The sequence below is a fragment of the Vanacampus margaritifer genome, chromosome 18 (assembly GCF_051991255.1).
Source record: "Vanacampus margaritifer isolate UIUO_Vmar chromosome 18, RoL_Vmar_1.0, whole genome shotgun sequence".
NCBI classification, from domain to species: Eukaryota; Metazoa; Chordata; class Actinopteri; order Syngnathiformes; family Syngnathidae; genus Vanacampus; species Vanacampus margaritifer.
The window spans coordinates 2882582-2896644 of record NC_135449.1 but is presented as its reverse complement, the minus strand read 5'-3'; the positions used below and the strand labels follow the sequence as shown (position 1 = coordinate 2896644).

Below are 14063 nucleotides of genomic sequence, written 5' to 3'. Positions count from 1 at the left end.
ATACCAAATGACCTGGCCTTTTTTTTCTTTCTTTCTATATGTGTGTGTGTGTGTGTGTGTGTGTGTGTGTGTTGTCAGCATTCAGCTGATGGAAGATTTCCATGCTCGCAGGTCGACGTGGTTTTGTGGCCCGGATGGGCGGTGAACTTTATCACTTTTTCCTCTTCCTGAGGTTAGCGGCCCGCTTCTTAAAATGTGCAAACCAAATTTAGTATGCGAGGGGGGAAAAAAATAACCTGTGTGTGTGTGTGTGTAGGGGGTCGTTGAACACTTGACAGAAAATGTGCACCAAAAACAAACAAATCTCCTCCCCGCTGCATATTTACGAGCCTCTCTAATGATGAACATGACGGAGATCAAACAGGGAGAGTCAGTAGAAGAATCCAAACAGGCCTATAATGCATAATTACTTGGTATTTATGAGACACTGAAGCAATATTCCAAACTGAGCACCAGTAAAGATCATATCCAAAATACTACTTGAAGACATCGCATTTTATGTAGAAATGAATAATTTCATGTTCATGTCAAGGGGTGTCAAAATGGTGGAAAACCTGTACTGACACTTCTGCAGTAACGCAGCAGAAATGCCCACGTCAAAATTTTGCAGTAATAAATTTTATAATAATGCACATATTTGTGGAGACGGGGGTCAAGTTGTATTTTACATAAAAAAAAATAAAAAAGTTTATTTCAGATTAGAAATATGAAAAGCAAAATGCACTGAGCTGTCACCGTCTTACAAAGGCAATTATGCCATCTAGTGGCAGAAAAATTACCAACACAAATCAATATCACACTCGTTTTTTATAGTACAGTACATTTTTTAATTAACTCAATTTCATGAATTATTATGAAATTACTAAAGATGCAGCCTTATTTCAACTATTTTTTTTATTTTTTACTTTTATGTTAACAAGAGTATGAGAAATTTGTGAAAACGTGAAACTAATGAAGCTTTTTCAAACTGAAATGAGTCAAGGAGGCCGAGTTTCAGTGCAAGTTTATTGGTTGGATTATTTACAGACACAGGAAGAAAGAAAGAAAAAAAAAAAAAAGTGACATCGAGATGTCTCGTTACGTCTCCGTTGGCAGCATCGTGTCGCGTTGCAAAACAACAATCACAATCGTGTAAAAGCCGTTTTTGTCTCCTGAGTGGAGGAAACGTCGTGGAAAAGAATTCTTTTTGTTCCTCTGCTTGGGTTGCTTTTGCAGTTCTCCTGAGTCAACGTAGAAAGACGGAAAGAAAGAAACCGAGAGGTGCGCACACAACCGGAGGAAGCGTCTTCACGTAGGCGGCACAGAAAAGAATCGGAACAGAATAGAATAATCGGATTCATTGATAATTGGGACGCTTGTTTGTCATGAGGTTTCGGGAGAAAAGTTGACGTCGGTTTCATGAGGAGATTGCAAATTCATGACGTGAGGTAAACGTGTACTTATAATTGAGCCCAAAAATGAGGTCCCATTATTGTCTATGACAGGGTGGACAACCAGTGACCTGCGGACCACATGTAGCCATGATTATTATTATTATTTTAAAGTATTTTTTTGAAGGAAATTATCTTGTTTTTTTCCAATGTTTTGGGGTTTTTGGGGGGTTTATAAGGGAGACGATCTGTTTCATGTTTTTTTTTTTTGTGTATAAGATGAATGCTGAGTTGACATCTGTGAATTCACCTATTTGCTGATTTTTTTTCCTAATATTTTTTTACGTTATTATTTTTTTTTTACTATATATTATAAATTATTATTTTGTATTTTCTAATTATTATTATTATTATATCATTATTATTGTAAAAGAAATATAATAATAATAATAATTATTATTATTATTAATTATATAACTTTTGTATTATTATTTTGGGGGTTGCCTTTGTTTTGTTTTTGAAAATTGCCCCCCAGAATTTAACAAATTAAAAAAGGCAATAGGTGACAATTATTTTGTATTTTTATTTTTAGGTCGTTATTATTATTATTATTATTATATATTATATATAATCATTATTTCTATTACTTTTTTTATTATTATTTCTGGGGGTGGCCTTTGCATCTCGTCTTGCAATCAAAAATGCAATAGGTGACAATTATGCACGTATTCTGCTCACATCATCTGTAGTGATGTCATCATCCTGCGACGCGCATGGCAGAAAAGTAGCCCTTTTAAATAAATCTCTTTTTAGAGAGGAGGGGAATATGCAGGATTTTTGTATATTCACAAACTGAGGCCAGTTCATGTTGCTGAACCGCCGCAATAATTATTTTCTGAAGCGACGTTACAATGACGGGCAAAAGGGTAAAAAAAAAAAAAAAAAATGCGAAAGCTCCAACAAGATAGCATCTGTAATCGTCCGGAAGTGATCATGTGACCCGCAAAACCTCAGAGCTGACATCAGTGTTCTTATCAAGGTTCACCAGCAGATCAACACGTTTTTTTTTTCTCTCTTTTTTTTTCTTTTTCTTTTTTTCATTTTTGCCGTTTGTGGTCTGGCCGACATCGTGGTGTGTAGGTGCGCTAGAAAGACAAAAGTATTGGGACACTTCCAGGAAGAGGGGGAAAGTGTGGATTTTCTCCACTTATTTTGTCCGTTTGGGAGGTCAAACGTCAACAAGAGGGAAAATCTGAAGCATTTGACATCCCGCTCTGCCTTTTTAAATCTGGCCAACACAGCAATTTACATCAAGGAGTCCTGTAATTGTATTTGCATTTATAAAATAAAACAAACGTAAACAATTTTGCATATAATATTGTCAGTTTCTATGCACCCCCCAACTTGGTTTAGGAAATAATTGCTCAGATAAATATAAATAATTCATAAACAGCTTTTTTTGAGCTATTTTACATGCATAAAACATTTTAAGTAGGCCGCATTAGTAAAATAAACACATTTGAATATTTTTATTTAGTTTTATGTGATTATAATTACATTTTCAATACAATTTAAAAATGCACTGTTACATTCATTTAAAAAAAAAAAAAGAAAAAAAAGTTGAATGTATGCAATGTCCATTTTAAAAATTAAACGTTTGCCCACCCTTGGATTCATTAAGTGACCCAATACTTTTGTCCGTAGTGTTTTTTTTTTGTTTCGAGGAAGACTCTCAGCGCACCTCGTCTGTGTTTTTATGTACAGCGTGTGAAAGTTTGTGTCACCAGCATCAAAGGTGCTGCAAAAATAGAAATCTTTTTTTGTTTTTTTGCCTTGACAGATTTATCATATAAATATCATAATGTATATAAGACGAGGGGGGGGGGACAGACAGACACACAGCAGAGAAAAAACTAGCATAAAGTGCTAAGATACTGTTTTTTTTTTTTTTTTTTTTTACAGGCCGCAAGCGTTAAAAGGTATAACGTGAGTACGAATGTTCATGTTTCATGCCGGACGGATCGTGTTTAAAGCTTGGGACTGTGAAGGTGACACCAACATGCAGAGCCACTCGACCGCCATGATAGCAAAAAAGCGAAAGAAAAAGCACGGGACGGGACTCACAAAGCCAAAAGATGGAGCCGTTCACAGGGTTGAAAAAAACAAAACAACAAGTGGCCATCTTGCTTCGTCGTTGGGTTGCAAATGTCTGGGAAACTTTCAATGGGAATTTACGGGAATTTGTCAAAATAATAAAATAAATAACCAAACTGAAGGCTGAGTTTTTTTTTTTTTTTTTACAGCAAATTTAAATATAGCAGGGGAAACCACAAAAAGAAAATTTAAAAAAAAAAAAAAATTCAATATATACCATTTAATATAACATATAAAAAATAAATTCCAATTTCGATGTTCATTTTTTTTGGGAGGTCCTACTGAGATCCGGAGATGTGGGGGGGAAAAAAAAAAAAAAATGATGATACTTCAATGCCCTCACTTGTGGGCAAGGAGAGCTACTTTGCCTATATTTCTGCCTGAATCCGCATCCCCATTAAATGACGCTAAATTTCCAGTTCACTCCCACAGAAAGTTTCCTCAGTTTAAATTCCCATGAAAATATACCAGCGACTTTCTGTAACATTTCCAACCCCATTTTGGTCATTGAAGTTTAAAAAAATAAATAAAAATAAAATTCCCGTAACCCTCTCATGTCGGTCCTCCGGTCGCCATGGCGATCAGATCTTGCTGTTCTCCAGGTGGGAGTCAATGTGCTTGATGAGGGCATCGTCAGGGTAACCGACGGGGAACATCAGCTGGCACAGCGGGCAGCTCCGCACGTCGCTTTCCTCCGTCTCCATCCAGAGCTGCGGATCGACACAGGTGGCCGGTTAGACGCCGTCGTGGTCGCCGGCCTGCTTTATGCATCTTGCTCGTTCTCGTATGAGTCACCCTGGCTGCTCGAGCGAGTGTGCGATGTGGAAATAGATCCGTCGAGTCGATAATGACTCACTGGCGCTCTATCTGAACCCACGCTATCGTTTTCAAGCTAAACAACACTAGAAGTAGCGTTTGTTAAAATAAATGTCAATAAGTGATCACATATTTACTCTTATAGTATTGCAAAGCGTGACTCGTGCTCTTGCGGCTTCGAAAACCGGAACTGTGCCCTTATCACAAGATAGCGGCTGAACTGTTGAACTTTGACTGTTGAAGGAAGACACGTCTGTATTATTATCTGCGATGGTTGCTGTGTGTTCCCCCAACCTTTAGAGCAGCAACGACTGTGTAACCAGGGAACCGCCCTAAACTAAATAAAGAGTGGGCTGGGCAGAATGTGCTTCAGAGCGGTAGGAGTTTGTAACTGTGCACATCTCTGTCCGTTCTCCTCGTGAGCAAAAATAAGTCTGTTGCCTTCCTTCCCTTTCTGTTGTTTATTAAATGTTCTAGGTTGGCTGAACCTGACAACGTTAGCGTCAATTTGTACACCCCAGACTGGTAATCACCAGCGCTAAATGTATAATATAAGGTTGGTAAGTGTCTATCGATGCCACAAGTTAGCGCCATTATGGTTAGTGACAATTGCTAGCATGCTAACATGGCTAGCGTGCAAAAATGCTAATATGAACATGAAGGGTCACCACTCACATTGATGGAGGGCCACGACTGAGCGTGCTCGGCCGATATGTAGCCGGGCTGGGGGTGGCAGCCCAAGGCGTTGGGGCACTGGGGGGCGGGGAAGGCCGAGCAGGACGCCGGACCCCTCATGGTGCCACTGGGCACAACAGCAGAGAGCGTGCCCAGCGTCCTGGGTGGGCTGATGGGATGTGGGCAGGTCCACTCCTCCTCGTCTTCGGAGGACTGCGGGGGCGGGCCCTGCGCTGAGGGCGGCGGCGGCTCAAAGCGCAGGGGAAAGGGCATGTGGCGCATGGCGTTCTCGTCTCCTCCGCCGCCACCCTGGTGAGGGGACGACGCCCCTCTGTGCTGCAGGCCTCCGTGAGGCGAGTGCTGGGGCGTCTGTTTGGAATAGCCCTCCACAAAGGGGCGAGGCTTAGGCAGCGTGGACACGGGGTCCAGGGAGAAGCGCGGCGGACACTGGTACGCCGACGGGTCGGTCACTTCTGAGTAGCTGCGACGGCCTTGGAAGCTGGCGCGGAGGTGCTGGCTGGGAGGGCGGCACGAGTACGAGGCCGGGCCCGCCTCGCTGACGTCCAGCAGGGGCGAGCGGCGGTGCGTGTCGGGTGAGAGGCGCTGCAGCACGGGCGAGCGCCGTTGCTGTATGGGCGAGTGGTGCACGGGAGGCTGCGGCACCACCGGCGAGTGGCGCTGGGAGATGGGCGAGTGGCGCTGCGATCCGGGCGAGTGCCGCTGGTGGTGGATGGGAGAGTGCAGCTGGACTGCAACCACACCATTAACACACATTGCATCAGTTTTGTAGGACTTTGGAAAATTAATTCAATGCATTTATTCTACACCACTAACTTGAAAAAATAATAATAATATATATATATATACATATATATCAATTATTTTATTTTATTAGTTTGTTATTATTATTTTATTATTAATATTTTTAAAAATATTTTTTAAAATTATAAATATATATATATGTATAGTTTTTAAAAAAAATATATATTTTTTTAAGTACGATTGAGATATCAATCTAAATAGAGGAGAAACTGCGGGTTATATATATATATATATATATATATATATTAGTTGCCTGCATTTGTTTGACATGCTTCTGCTTCCCCCTTTCTCAGCTGATTTTCACCATTCCAACTTCAACCTAATTATTAAATTCACATCTTCTATGCTATTATTTTTCTCATTCCAAATGTTCACAGTTTTCCCAAAAGTTTACATTTTGACACAAAAAAAATTGCCATTCATTCCCAATGAGACATTCAACAAGCAGGTTTCACATCGTTCCAACTCAAAATATTCAGCTCACTATTTCATCATTTCTCAACACTTCGAAATTACCTGCGTACCAAAAATTTTGCATTTTTTTTGCATTAATAGTCCAGTGTTTCCCACACCATGTTAATACTTGGGCGGGCCACCCAAGTAGATTTCAAGAAAATTTAATGAAAATATCTCCAAAAAAAAGAAAAAGTGTCACGACCAGATATACCTCATGTAACATTAGTTCGCCGTCCCTCACTTGTGGATCACGAGATGAGAGACGACGCAAGTAGCAGGACTGAGTATGTACGCTATTGAACATTTCTATATTTGGCACAAGTACATCGCTGACGTTTCCTGTAATGTCGATGCCTGTCAAAGGAAACGTGTTCTATGCCATCAGATGGGTGGAGGTGTCAAAAAGTAGGTGTTGAAACCCTGAACAGCGCGTTCCAAATCATCTAAAATGCTGGCGTGTCCTTGCAGATGTCTCACCCGGACTGTGCTGCTCTTGCGAGGCTTTTCTCAGGATCTCGGTCTGCTTGCAGCTCAGCGCCCGCAGGCGACTCAGCTCCTCCGTCAGCTCCGTGTAGGCCAGCGCCAGGTTGACCCTGGACAAATATGTTGGGTTTATATTAGCCTTAAGCTAAATATACTAGAAACTAAAAAAAAAACTAAAAAAAACGGTGTGATCAATTTGATGCAAATGACTACTTTCCTATTGGTCTGAGTCTACACTGAAAAGTCAAATCGTACACAATAAATTCAAGCTGTAATATATCGGTGACCTCCGAGAGGCTAATTTCAAACATTATTGTCATTTTTGTAGCCTTTGAAAGTCGTCTTTCCAATTGCACGGCAGATTCTCATTGATGAGTTTTTTACAATTCCAACCATTTCACAGAAGTTGACTCGTGCAGGAACACAATGCTGATTACAAGAAGACGTTTATCAAAAAAGATCACCAGATTGACAATTTTGACTCATTTCTTTGGTCGGGAGTTTTTCTCAATTTTTTTCTCTTTATGTTGTATTGGAACATTTACTGGCAGGCTTTTTTAAAAAATTTTTTTAAATTATCTGTTTTTACAAGGAAATAGAAAAAAAAAATGTCCACACCTGCTCTAATATCATATTTTCAAAGTTTGGCTGTTTTTGTCTTGTTTGAATCATTTTTGCACTTTGGGTGACCATTTGAAAAGAAGTGAAGGAGAAAAAAAAGTCATTACGCCCACGACGGGCTCGTTCGAGCCCAACCTGAGATGAATCACAACGACACCCGCCCAACGCTTTTTTTCTTCTTCTTTTTTTTATTTTTTATTTCTACCAAACACGCACACACACACACACATACTTTCATTTTCTCCATTACCAAATGTTTTACAAATAATTTCCTTGGGTTGTGAAACTACTACTAAAGGCTTCAAGACGAACAAAAGTATTGGGACATGTGAAAGTTTTACGAAAAATGGGCTGTTTGTACAAAAGTCTAGGGACGACTACAAAATAATTTAAGAAAATATATATTGTATTTAAAAAAAATTGACATTTGGACGAAAGTATTGGGACAGGCAAAAGAGAACGCGGACAAAAGTCTTCAGACGCCTGAAGAAAGTTTAGTTGAGAAGGATGTGGCATTTGGACAAATGTTTTGGGACACGAGCGAGAAGTGAAAATAGAAAATGTGGCGTTTAGACAAAAGTATTGGGACACACCCACAGGACTGGCAATGGGAAGAAAATGTGGACACAATTATTCAGACACCTGAAGAAAGAAAATGTGGATTTCGGACAAAAGTATTGGGACACCAACAGGAAGGGAATAGTGAAAAATGATGGCATCACGTTTACTATAAAATACAGAAAAAAAAAAACAACGTCTTATCGAAGTCATGTTTTGTTATTTCTTGGCCCCAGAAAAGTGCTCACTCGTTTTTTCCCACCGATTCCCATTTGCTCACAAAAACGCTGAAATTTCATCCGAGTTTATTCTCAAGAGTTGTGCCGTTTACACTAAATGCTCTAAATTACAAGAAGGCTTCGGGGGGCTCTCAGTGGGGGGGATGTGAAAGCAGTGAGTAAACCCGAGCCTTGGCAGCGGTCTGGAAAGAAAGAAGAACACACACACACACACACACACACACTCATCTTTTACTTTCATTTTTCGACCCATCAAACCATTGTTGGCTTTCGCTGAGTAGGAGTCACCTGCGGTCGCTTGTGTTTTTAGTTTCTCTTTCACCAATTTCACCTTCGTTTCGGACTACGTTTTCTAATTTCCCCCAATCGTTGAACATTTAGACGTTACCCCCCCCCCCCCCCCTCCCCACTTACTGCTCGTCTCCCACCTTCTTGATCCACTCCACGTCGCACTGCTTACACGGCGATGACATCTCCTGCCAAAGTAGAGCGAGAAATTAGCTTAGTGTGCTCGTCAGGCGGAAAAAGAGTGAGTAATGTTTTTTTTTTTTTTTTTTTTAACTCATTCACTGCCATTGACGGCTATAGACGTCGAAAATTCATTTGAGCTATTTCTATTAGTTTAACATTTTTTTCCACTTTTGTTAACAAGAGTAAGAAAACAAATATTGTACATTTAGAACAGATATAAAATTTGTAAGTAATCGTGAGTTAACTATTGAAGTCATGCGATTAATTACAATTAAAAAAATTTAATCGCCTGACGCCCTAATTTTAATAATCTTTTCTTTTTTTTGAAAAAAGATCATTTAAAAAAAAAAAAAAAAAAGATTATTAGAAATTAGGTCGTCGGGCGATTGAATTTTTTAATTGTAATTAATCACATTACTTCAATAGTTAACTCACGGTTAATCACAAATTTTATATCTGTTCTAAATGCACAATAACAACTTTTTTCTAGCTTTTCATACGCTTGTTAAAAGTGGATTTTTTTTTCAACAGAAATAGTTCAAATGAATTTTTGACGTCTAAAGCCGTCAATGGCAGTGAATGAGTTAAGAATAACATACTAAACATAATATACAGTAGACAGGGACATAGCTTTGTCTAATTTTAAAAAAATAAATCAAATAAATTTATTATTATTTTATAATAATAATAATAATAATAATAATGAATAAATAAAATCCAAAACAATTTACTGTATTTCTAATATTTGACAGAAAGGGAGGGTGGGGCGGGGCTTGCTGTCCCTCACCCTGTCCCGCTGGCCGCCCTGCAGCTGCCTGACGTCCTCCCTGAGGCGCTCGCACTGCGCCTTAAGCTCCTCCTCCCGCTGGCACGCCCCCTGCGCCTCGTGCCGCGCCCCCTCCAGCTCGGCCTCCAGCCGCTGCACCTTCAGGTCGGACAGCGCGTCCAGGCTGCGCGAGCTCTGCAGCGTCATGGCGGGACAGTCCAGCACTGGACGCAAGCCGGTCATGGACATGCACAGAAATGGACGTTAGAAAATGTGGAGGATGGACAAAAGTATGTGGAATTTGGCCGAAAGTTTTGGGACACCTTGAAGAAGTGACGAAAATGTATAGTTGTATTAAAAGTGGGGGTGACAAAATGTATCAGTTTATGTAAAACACATGATTAATAACCACCCCTTACTTGGAAAGCCTGGACTGGGGGAATTCCGGTCGCAATGCAGCAGACACGTCCACGTCAAAATTTAGCAGTAATAAATGTAATAATAATGCATATATTTGTGAAGACTGGAGTCAAGTTGTATTTTACAATTTAAAAAAACGTGCAGAATTTTACAAGCGACTTCATGTTAAAGATTAGATTGCTCTGAGCTGTCACCAACGTCTTAGTAAGGCAATTATGCCATCTAGTGGCAGAAAAATGACCAACACAAATCACGTTTTTACAGTACAGTAAATCTTTTTAATTATAACTCAATTTTATGAATTACGAAATTACTGTATCGATGACTAAAAGTTGCAGTCATATTTCTATTAGTTTCACATTTTTTCCTCACTTTTATGTTAACTCTTTGACTGCCAAAAACGTTAAATAACGTTTAGTAAAATCCTATGGAGGAGTGCCAAAGACGTTAAAAGACGTTTTTTTCAAAACAGAGGTGAAACTAACCATTTTCTATTGTTGATTACTCAAAAACGGAATAAGGTAGAAACAATTTTTTTTTCTGATGAAAGATGACAGTCCAATCTTTCATTTGGTAGTATGTGTGTTTCCATAGTCCAAACACATAATTTTCTGTGGACCTTGAAAGATCAGTCAAAATTAAAACTTAAAATCGGCTGGCACCCACGGCATCCCTTTTCCGAAAACGTCTGGCAATCAAAGAGTTAAGAGTATGAAAATTAAATTTTTTTAAATTTTTATTGTACATTTAGAACAGATATAAAATTTGCGATTATTCGTGAGTTAACTATTGAAGTCATGGGATTAATTACAATTAAAAAATGTAATCGCCTGACACCCATAAAAAAAAAAAAATGTATTGGGACACCCAAAGAAGTAATGTGGAGTTCAGACAAAAGCATTGGGACACCTACAGGAAGTGATGAAAACTGGAATTTTGTTAAAAGTATTGGGACACCCTCAAGAAGTAATTTGGAGTTCAGACAAAAGTATTGGGACACCTTACGGAGAGTGAAGTAATGTGAAGTTTGTACAAAAGTATTGGGACACATTTGGATCATGAAGTGTCGGAACACAATTCAGACAAAAGTATTGGGACACCATCCCGAACACAGGTGTGGTCACACTCACTGTGCGCGTCGGGCCCTGCGTGCAGCTGCAGGTACTGCATGTCTTTGCTGTGCATCTGCACGTTGAGCTTGTGCAGCGAATTGTCTCGTTGCCGGAGCGCCACCTCCAGGCCCAGGATGCGCTCCACGTGCTTCTCCACCAGGCCCGTCTAAAAGCACACATGGGTCACGTGTCAACGCCGACCACGACCAACGCCGAGACAAGCCGACACAGACCATCTTGTCCAGGTCCCTCTGGAGGCTGCTCTTCTCCATGTGGATCTTCTCGTAGGCCTGGATCACGTCCTCCAGCTGCTCCTCGTGCTCCTTCCGCTTCTGCAGCTGAGAGAGCAAAGACGAGGAAACGACAGCACACTTTTACTCCACTTTGTCCAACTTCTCCACCAAGAACAAGAAAAAGTGAGGCAAGGAGAAAGAGGCCAAGCAATGCGGCGAGGGAGATGTTGTGTAAGAGGGAGGAGGTCCTTCTAGGACACGCGGCGGCTCCGACATGTTCGTCAGATTCAACACTTAACGCGTCCCACGACGCTTTGCCTTGTTTTGCAGCGCGCCCTCATTAGAAGACTTGCTCCATGCGAGTCGAACGGGCGTAGAGTTCTTTTCAGTTTGCTCTTCTACTTAAAAAAAAAATACAAATTAAAAAAAAAGCCACCAATGACAGTAAAAGCCCAAAGTCAAGTTATCCAACCTTGCTCAGTAAATATAATGAAATTCAAACAAAAAGCAGGCAGGCAAATTTAAGTTTAAAATAAGATGAGGACAAAAAATGTGGAAAAAAATGTGAAAAAAACAGGCAGGAAAATATAATTTAAAAAAAAAAGGGGACAAAAAATGTGAAATAAGGTAAAGATAATGAATTCAAACAAAAAGCAGCCAGACAAATTTAATTTAAAAAAAAAAAGAGACGAGGACAAAAAATGTGGGGGTAAAAAAGTAAAGATAATGAAATTTAAAACAAAAACCAGGAAGGCAAAAAATTTTTTTTTAAAGATGAGGACAAAAAATGTGAAAGAAGGTAAAGATAATGAAATTCAAACAAAAAGCTGGAAGGGAAATTGAATTTTTTTTAAAGAAAGAAGAGGACAAAAAATGTGAAAGAAGGTAAAGATAATGAAATTCAAACAAAAAGCAGGCAGGCAAATTTAAGTTTAAAAAAAGATGAGGACAAAAAATGTGGAAAAAAATGTAATGATAATGAAATTTAAAAAAAACAGCCAGACAAATTTAATTTAAAAAAAAAGAGACGAGGACAAGGCAAAAAAAATTTTTTTAAAGATGAGGACAAAAAATGTGAAAGAAGGTAAAGATAATGAATTCAAACAAAAAGCAGCCAGACAAATTTAATTTTAAAAAAAAGAGACGAGGACAAAAAATGTGGGGGTAAAAAAAGTAAAGATAATGAAATTTAAAACAAAAACCAGGAAGGCAAAAAATTTTTTTTTAAAGATGAGGACAAAAAATGTGAAAGAAGGTAAAGATAATGAATTCAAACAAAAAGCAGCCAGACAAATTTAATTTAAAAAAAAAAGAGACGAGGACAAAAAATGTGGGGGTAAAAAAGTAAAGATAATGAAATTTAAAACAAAAACCAGGAAGGCAAAAAAATTTTTTTTAAAGATGAGGACAAAAAATGTGACACAAGGTAAAGATAATGAATTCAGACAAAAAGCAGCCAGACAAATTTAATAATAATAAAAAAAAAAGAAGACGACAAAAAATGTGGGGGAAAAAAAAGATAAAGATAATGAAATTTAAAACAAAAAGCAGGTGGGCCCCAAAAAAATTTTAAAAGATGAGGACAAAAAATGTGAAAGAAGGTAAAGATAATGAAATTAAAACAAAAAGCAGCCAGACAAATTTAATTTTAAAAAAAGAAAGAAGAAGAGGACAAAAAAATGTGGGGGGGAAAGTAAAGATAATGAAATTAAAATAAAAACAGGCAGGCAAATGTAATTTTAAAAAAAAGAGGACAAAAATGTGAAAGAAGGTAAAGATACTGAAATTCAAGCATCCGTTACATTTAGCATAGTGTCTTGCTCATTAACCTCAATCAACCTGGTATGCTAATAAGTAAAGCCAAGTCTGTTTTTCAAGCCGAGCCTTCCGAATAGCAGGTCAAAGTCTCATCTCTTAAGTTTGATCCAAGCAAGTCCAAAAATGGCTGACTTCATCCGAAGTCACGTGACTGGAGTCCCCTCCGGCTCTACACGCGTCCTCATCCGTTGACTTCACTCAAAGAATTGATGCAGGCCGGCAAGTGCATCTTGAGCATCCCAAACATTAGTCTTGCTCTCTACCGCCCTCTAGATGTCGTCACTGCTCACATGAATGCTGCTTCCTTCTCGTGTGCTGCATCACACCCGCAACTTAAGCCATCTTGCCTTCGTCCTTCCTCTGTCCTTCTGGAATCCCAGCCAGCTATTCGAACCCTTGTTCATTTTCTTCGCGGCTGTTCTGACTGACTGTTTTGCTTACTCTCCCGTTTGGACGCGGATTTCCCACACAGTGGCACAGGGCTTTCATTAAAAACCCTTATCTGCACACGAAGCCAAAAATGGCAGCCAAGCATAATACAAGCCAATTATAATTTATTGGTGTAAATTTAGTCGCCTCCCCAAAAAAACACACACAAAAGGTGCTGGGCCTAATTAAAAAAAAAAAATTTTTTTTATCAGCAGTGGTGGAAAAAGCAAGCAAAATTCACCTTTCAAGTCCAGGCATGACATCAGTCCTACCGGGACCGACCGACCAATCAGAGTGGAGGCTATTGTCACATTGTCAAATATTGCTTTAGCGCCATCTTGGAATGCAATGGAATCAAATATAATGGAATCGAGTGAGTACAGAGCAAAATTCATTTTATCGTCCAAGAAAACTAAAAAATGAAAAAAAATATATATATTTTTTTAAATAAGATAGTAACACCTAGCAGGGGGAGACAGGAACAGGAATCTGACGGGTTTGATTTCTTGGATAGGAAATGGGGGGGCACATTGTGGGATCTGGAAAAAAAAAAAACTACACCATATAGTGACTTAGAAAAGCCAAACAAAAGATCTCAAAAACTTGTGGCAAGTTAGAGC

At 39.1% G+C, this 14063-nt stretch overlaps 1 protein-coding gene and 1 long non-coding RNA gene across 2 annotated transcripts in view; one reads left to right on the top strand and one right to left on the bottom strand.

The window, feature by feature from the left end:
* Positions 1-14063, top strand: part of LOC144038285 (uncharacterized) — a 34278-nt gene that overhangs the window by 8399 nt on the left and 11816 nt on the right. The window lies entirely within an intron of this gene.
* tbkbp1 (TBK1 binding protein 1) overlaps positions 992-14063 on the bottom strand; it is a 30903-nt gene continuing 17831 nt past the window's right edge. The window contains exons 4-10 of the mRNA XM_077550644.1: positions 11197-11301; positions 10982-11129; positions 9453-9655; positions 8609-8670; positions 6771-6886; positions 5016-5764; positions 992-4234 (exon numbers count right to left, since the gene is read on the bottom strand). Of these exons, the coding sequence (XP_077406770.1) occupies positions 4106-4234; positions 5016-5764; positions 6771-6886; positions 8609-8670; positions 9453-9655; positions 10982-11129; positions 11197-11301 (1512 nt within the window). The 3' untranslated portion in view covers positions 992-4105. The remainder of the gene's footprint in view (positions 4235-5015; positions 5765-6770; positions 6887-8608; positions 8671-9452; positions 9656-10981; positions 11130-11196; positions 11302-14063) is intronic.